The 7,539-nt window shown below is 38.7% G+C and overlaps 1 protein-coding gene across 3 annotated transcripts in view; it reads left to right on the top strand.

Annotated features, from left to right (window-relative positions):
* The first annotated feature begins 586 nt into the window (after positions 1–586).
* ZDHHC14 (zinc finger, DHHC-type containing 14) overlaps positions 587–7,539 on the top strand; it is a 111,741-nt gene continuing 104,788 nt past the window's right edge. For all 3 annotated transcript variants that reach the window (XM_009710221.1, XM_009710220.1, XM_009710219.1), the window contains exon 1: positions 587–837. In XM_009710221.1, the coding sequence (XP_009708523.1) occupies positions 587–837 (251 nt within the window). The remainder of the gene's footprint in view (positions 838–7,539) is intronic.

The following is a 7,539-nucleotide window of genomic DNA, read 5'->3' as shown; positions in this document are numbered from 1 at the left end:
TTAATGGTTTGTTACGAGTGTCTCTTGAGGGAACATTTTAGGAATGGTCATTTTTAGCAGTGAAATCTGCGCAAAGAAGGATTATAACAAATCTCTGTGAATGATAGACTCGATTGCTAAACCTTGCCTTGACCAACCTTCTGACCCTCAGAGAGATCTCTCAGGGTGTGCGTGGGAAGGAAAAATAAAAAACCCTCCCATTTGAAAATAAACTTGGAAAAAAAAAAAGACTAAATTTTTTGGACAGCCTAACTGCTTTATAATCACTTTTTTTTTTGGTCTTGTTTTGTGATAAGTTGTGTTAAAAAGGATTGTCCTACATGGTTGTTTTGTAACTGGTGTGGAGGAAAGAAGGAAGGATCACTCTCAAGCATTTCTGATGTGACAGCTTTGGTTTCTGAAGAGTTAACCGGTGTTTGCATGATATGCACCTATTGCTAGTCTGGTAGCAGACTTTTCATCTTTTTATTTGCTTTTTTATTAACTGGGGCTGGTGGAGAGGGTTACCTTGGTCAGAAGAGTATTTGCACATATATATATTGTATATATTTTTGGTGGGGTTCTCCCCACATTTTACTCTCTCTTGATGACTCCTGGAGGTGGTAGTGGGCCCATGAAAGACTGTGAATACAGTCAGATCAGCACGCACAGCTCTTCGTCTCCCATGGAGTCTCCCCATAAGAAAAAGAAATCATCTCCCAAGAGAAAATGGGAGGTTTTTCCTGGAAGAAACAAATTCTTCTGCAATGGGAGGATCATGATGGCTCGACAGACTGGAGTCTTTTACCTGACTCTTGTTCTCATCTTGGTCACCAGTGGACTCTTCTTTGCATTTGAGTAAGTGGCATTAAAGTCTTCGTATCTTCCTTCTCTTCTAGTTATTTACTTTCTGACTGAAAGCAAAGTAAACATGTTTATCCAGATGTCGTACAGAATGCTGACTGAATTCGGCTAATGTTGGTTTATATAATTGAAAGTACGATCTGATAAGATGCTGAGGGATGCACGACCCCATTTTCATTATTGTACTCTGTGGAAAACTGATGTTTGAGGATGAAGGTTGTAGAGCTTTGATACCACAAGTTTCCAGATCTTGTTGATGTTGCAAGAGGAGTGTAAAACAGCAGGTTTGGGATGGTCAGGAAATGATGTAGCTCCTTGTCTGTCAGTGACTCTGCTGAGAATCAACACTGGCAGGTGCAAAAATACTGACCCTTTGTTGCAGAACTGAATGCAAGAAAAGCAGTATCTTTCATTAGTTTATGGCCTGTTTTTCTCTCTTGAAGTCATTTAATAGCTTGTAGATGAGAATTCCAAGTTAGTATGAAAAAAAAACCAAACCCGAACTGTACAATTTTGCACGTACCTGGCTTTCCACCAATAGGTAACAGCATTGCTTTCTGTTTGTGATGATAACTTGTATGGGAGTTTGGTCTTAGTTTAAGCTATGTTTGTTTTGGAGGTTTGGATTTTTTTTAAGCAGGCTTCTGGTGTCCTAGGGCTTTTTTTCTCTGTTGCTCTGAATCTTCAGGGGTCCTATTCATCTATATAAAGTGAACGCACAGTGACAGCAGACCAGATATACTGCACTTATGTTGGAGTGGTAAAATTAACTATGCGTGACAATAAAGAATTAGGCACTTGATACGAACAATACTGTTCAACCGTTTTTTTTACAGCAGTGAGTATAGAGGTGCCCACACTGCTAAAACACTTGCTGTAGTAATAACTGAATTGTTTTTAAAGAGTTAATACTACTTTACCTGTTTTAAACTAATGTAGCTTGATTTGTGGTTCGTGACAGGAAAAAAAAAATCTTCAAATTTCATATACAGCTCTTACTGTTTTCTTGAATAGGAACTATTATTTATAAGTAAACCTCAGTGCTGCCTCCAGAAATTCTGTTTGCTTTAGCTAAGTGATGATACAGTTGAACGACAAAGGTCCTTGTCCTCTTCAGGGAAGAAGGTAGTGACATTAACAAACGCTACATTGTACCAGTTAAAGGTAGACCACCTTAACCTGCTGGTAGTAGTCAAGAAGGTGAAAATGCCTGGTAGGTAACCAGTGGCTAAATATATATGTGAGCTCAGCAGATGAATTGTCTTTAGTGGGCTCCAGATTACTTCAGAGGGATTTATTAATTGTAAATCTTCTGCAGACGTTATGAACATCCTTCGAGTAGTTGAAATAACACAGTCAATGATGGTATCTGTGTACTGCAAGTGTGTTTACTTTCCTGGTTTTCAAAAGGTATGAAAGGTGTAACCTGGTAGTATTGCATCAGGACTGGGTGCTACTCTATTCTGTTTGCCATGGTTAGGCCTAGTTTTGGAAAGCTTTTCTGTGTGAGCTGACACTTGCATCTGCGTGGGGTCTCATCACCTTCAGCAGAGCCTCTGAAGGCAAGCGCTGGACTTCCTGCAAATGCCAGAATGCAAACATAGGATCAAAACTGTAATATTTTATAACTGTGATTGTGAAATTCATCTATTAAGCCACTATTTACAGTTTATTTATACGTTTTAAGACTTTGATCCTTCAGAGATCACTATTCTCTGCAGCTGCATGATTCAGAACTGCTAAAGCAGGGTGAGCGGCTAGCTGTTCAGTGCCTTCTGGTTTCATTACTACTGTGAGTTATGTCCTCTACCAGCCTCCGACACTACAACTTCTGTCGTGTCTTTGAGTTTATTTGCAGTGTAACCGTATGTGATGGAGAACATTTTTAGTCAAGCTACAGCATTTTGATGTATAATTGGTGTGTATTCTACCTGGCAGTCTTGAAGCAGGGAGAAATCTTGGGCTTTATATAACTGTATAAATTCTGTGTGTATGTTCTGGTCTTGAGTCATTCTTGTATCACTTGCACTCTCCTTTTAAGGAAAATCGAAGTAGAGGGTGGCAATGATATTTCATTTTTATAATAACAGGTAGATTTTGGTCTTTAAAAAGCACTTGCACTGGAAAATTATTACTCATCCTCCAAAGGCTAATTAAAAAACAAACGTTAAGACTATGAGAATGATGTTCAGCGTGTTGGTGGTGTTTGAACAGCAGAAGGTTGTTAATCTTACAAAGAAAAGAGGAGAGTCTGGTTAAAAAGTGTTACTTTGAAGCAGTTTCTAATTGCGTGTCTTCATAGTAGTCTGAAGTTACTATTTATTGATCAGTTGATAACATCTTGAGTTGTTAGAGTGTCACTTCCATTATTTGACTGATTTAGTTATGACGCTCCTCATTAACCAGCTGTTTACAGAATATGACAGAAATGTATTTCAGTCCTTTGTGTACACGTGGGGCAAAGTGATTTTTAAATGGGCACGTGCCTTGTGTCTCTGAACTGTAAGGTCAAACTGTCATTGAAGAGGAAGATACCCTGTATGTTCTTGGAATTGTTCAGTCTTTTTCGTTCAATTGAAATAGATGATTTTGTTCCCTTTGGTTTTGGAAACTGGAAAATAGGTACTCATGTTCCAAGTAGTTTCCTGGTTGCAGGCAGTGAAGAGGGCGAGTAGGAAAGAAATGACTTTGATAGCTGATTCCTGGGAAAGCGTCATGCTAACGTAAACACTTGGCCTTTATCCTTTTGGCTTTGTTTGTTCCTCCAACGTGATCCCCCTCCCCTTTCTTTAATTTTACTCTTGACACCTATTCATCCAGAGCTCTGTCTCACGTGCTTTGGAATCCTTTCCAGGGGAGAAATACATTTCTCTGAATCAACAAATCCTAGCTCTCCAAAAGCAAACCTATGTCATACATCTTGACCTGTATAGCTTTTGACATTGAATCCTTTGTAATCTTCGTTTCTTCATATTTATGCTTCTGTGCTTTTTCCTGCCTGCTTTTCTAGCTCCTACTTTTGGCTGGTTTTATTCCTTTCTGTTGACTTTTATCTCTCATATACTCTTAAGTACATCACCACTTCTTCCTTTTATCATTTCATTGTTCTTTTTCATTTTCAAAGAGATAAGCCAGAATTTGCTTAAAAGAAAAACAACAACAAACCTTGAGCTTTCAAGCAGGTGAAGTATTTCTAATTCCTGCTTCCCTCCCCTTCCAAAGGAATAGAATGCAAGTATCAAGCAGTTTTATTTCTGTAACTTGTCTATTAAATGTAACATGAATTATTGCAAGCCCTTTTGGGTCCTAAGAGGGATGCTGTGCTTGAGATATTCCTAAAAAATGATACCTATTTTAAAATGCTTAAGATGAGGCAGCACAAATAGTTAATTTGTCTTTAAAATTTGAGTATGTTATTTTATCTTGGAAATATATTTCCTAACTCTAACCTTGTGATATTTAGGTGTTTTTCTTAGTTCTTACAAATTTGGTTTTGTGTTGGATTTCCTTTTTTTCCTTTGCCTTGCCCCTTTACACATACTTTTTTTAAAAAAAAAAACCAACTATCCAATGTTCATGTAGAAGTAGCTGCATGAAAAGCTGGGAAAATAAATTCCTTTCCCCAGAGCAAAGATAGCATCCGTAACTGAAGGGCAGATCTCCCTGCTGTACCTAGCCAGTTCAACCACTGTATTTACATATATGTAAAGTCCTTTATTGGTGCAATAGAGAGAGACAAAACTAAGGCACTTCATACTTACTGCTTTTATTCAGCTAGGTGTACGTACTCAAAAGAGAAAAGAGCCCTTTAGGCCTATGGTCATTTGGGGTACTGTTTTTGTAGGTTACAGGAAAGCAAAATGGAGGCTGAATGACATATTTAATGCAGTAGGATACATAAAACAGACATCTTGTTGTTAAATGGCAAATCTTGTATGGATGCACAAGCTTCATGAGTTCCAGAGCGGTGGCAGAGATGCTTGGCTGCTTTGGTGCTGTGAGTTACGGCTGCCCCTGCGTGCCAGCTCCCTGCCTCCTCGGCCCTCGCTGCGCAGGTCGCGGGAGGGAACACGTCTGCCCCTGAGCTGCTTCGGTTCAGGCAGGCAAATTAAACTTCCCATAAAAAGTAAGTTTAAGTGAAGATGCTGACTGAACCCAATTGACTCGAGCACGGTCATGTTTTCTTCTGTCAACTCAATTGCAGGGTGAGTGGCTCTGGAAGAAGGTTGGAGCAGATGGTAGGATGCTGGAAGGGCTGAAGCAGTGCGGCTTTTTTCTCTGTAAATGTGAGGCAGAGCCCTATCGCTTCTGATACCATTTGGCACTTGCATTGATTCAACAAACTGGAGATTTATTTTTTTTTGAGCTAGTTAACACTTGATTTTTGTGAGTATTTATGCAATTGTACTGTTTTTAAAAAGATGAATGCTGGAAAATTATTTAAACTGAGACTGTTTACATGCATATGTGCGTACAAATCATTGCTTTCTATCTGCTCTTGCAGTTGCTGGCAACCAGCTCCATGCCTCCCACTTTGAAAACCAGTGTGACTGGAGGACATTCATGAGTCACGCTTTCTGATGTGGTGTAGATTGTTCAATATTGAACTTTTGTAGCGTGCGTGTGCGCACTATGACAAAGTGGTGTAACTTGTTGCTTGCTGTGACAAACCTCTGTGTGTAAACACTGATGTGGTAAGCCGGGCATTTTCACTGTGGTATCAACAATCATCTTCATCTTATGGCAGATGTTTTCTGCTCTTGCAAGAGGTGGATTCTCAGTGTGAGGTTATATTCCAAGTAGGTGGAATGTTCTTCATCTAATAACCTCCTTTATTTTTCTTCCTCTGCTCTTAAGACGAGTAGGTTACTTATGTTTTTTGATGACCATGTTCTTAAACTGCTAGTTCCTTGGAAGGAAGTGCTGCCTATCTGACTTGCTGCTATAAACTTGTTCCTGCTGAAGACGTCAAAATGGATTTTAAAGCAAAAATCATGGCATATAAACTAAAATGATTGTTCAGCAGAGAACTGCACCTTTTTCTACATGGAAGGCAGTAGCTGCCTAATAGTGCATAGTGGCGTAGGCGAATGCAATGATGAGTAGGTGTTTTTTCCCCCAGTTTTCTTTGTCTAAAAAAAAAATAAAATCTGTCATTAAAATTAAACTAGAGCAATATTTCTCGTTCTCATTTTGCCATATTACGCATCTCTGATAACTTAGTGAAAAAGACACGGAATACAGTAAGTCTAATCTTTAGGGTTTACTTTTTGTGTTCAGTTTATATAGATATACCAAACGATGTGGCAAATTGCTAAGGGATGGTATGCATTCCAACCAGATGTTGTTTATTCTTTGCACTTAAATTACCCTGAAAATGTGAACTGTCAGAAACAAATATCTTTCAGATACAAAGTATATCTACTACTTTTTTCCTTGACAAGGGACTTTCCTTTCTTTGTCATGTCTGCTGAAGTTTCTCCCTGCCCAACAGGGAATAGGTTTGTACTACCCTATCTTTAAGTAGCACTTCACTGAGCAGGTATATCAGTTTAAACTTTTAAACCTGCTTTGAATGAATTATATGATATAAATTGAAGTCCTTTTACCCAGAAACGTACTAATAACATTTGATATTAGGTCGTGCACCTCTGCTTTTCAAGGCTAGGTCTATTTATATGGAAATGGATAACGATTAAACGCTTCATTTTTCAGAGTAAAATTCTGTGAGGATAAAAGAAGGATAACCCCTCTAGTTTTCAGAAGTTCTATATTCTTTAGTTCCCCTGAAACTGCAGAGGCTTTTTATGGTTTTGTAACACTAACTCCTTTTCCAAAAGAAATGTTAAAGAGCTTTTTTTTCCAAGGGTGCATGGTTTGAGTTGTGTGTGTTGGTTTTTTTTGTTTGAGTGGGTTGTTTTTTTGTTGTTGGTGTTGGTTGGGGGGTTTTTGTATTCAGCTTAGTTGATGGCCTTTATCGACTGTTTCATGGAGCAGACAAATTTTGAGCATAATTTTTGATCTTTTGATTTACTCCTTTCTCACCTATAGTTCTACTTATATTTCCACCTTTTCTTTGCAGAGGTGCAGCGCAATGAAAATAGGGAGTATAACGGTGTAAGAAGTGATGTTGGCTTCTCAGGTATTATGTCCTCTCGGGACCTTGAGGGAGTCACTGTGTAGCTTTGAAGCATCAATACCTGTGCATCGTCAGAGTGAAATGTAAACATTTGTGGTCATCTTTGATGTCACCCCGACCCCTTGGAGAAAGAGGGGAAATTGCATCACAGCCTGCTGGGGGGTGGTTTTCTATGCTCATTGTAGCTCAGCATGATTATTGTACATAGGTGTAAATTCTCTCATGAAAAGGGGTATTTGGTATCCCTTCCAGAGTGGGGGGAAAAAGGTAATTTCAGAAGTTTGGTTAATCTTCCCTATAAAAATGTCTTCAAATACTGGCTTACAAGTGCTGATGAATAATACTTCTGTACATCTTCAGCCTCCAGAATGTGAGGTTAGACTTGTAATTTTGTGTCAGTTGGTTGATAAAATCTGTCTTAATTTATCACTCGAAGTTTGAGGTTTCTGTTGTTGATATGATCTGTACTATGCCTGTTTTGTTTTTTCTTTCCCTGAGTAGGTACTGTTGTCCCTTTATTGGAATGGAGGTGTGCCAAATGTATAAAATGTATCTTC

Source organism: Cariama cristata, unplaced genomic scaffold (assembly GCF_000690535.1).
Source record: "Cariama cristata isolate BGI_N322 unplaced genomic scaffold, ASM69053v1 scaffold4901, whole genome shotgun sequence".
NCBI classification, from domain to species: domain Eukaryota; kingdom Metazoa; phylum Chordata; class Aves; order Cariamiformes; family Cariamidae; genus Cariama; species Cariama cristata.
The sequence above is the reverse complement of the archived record's forward strand: the minus strand, read 5'-3'. Positions and strand labels throughout refer to the sequence as shown.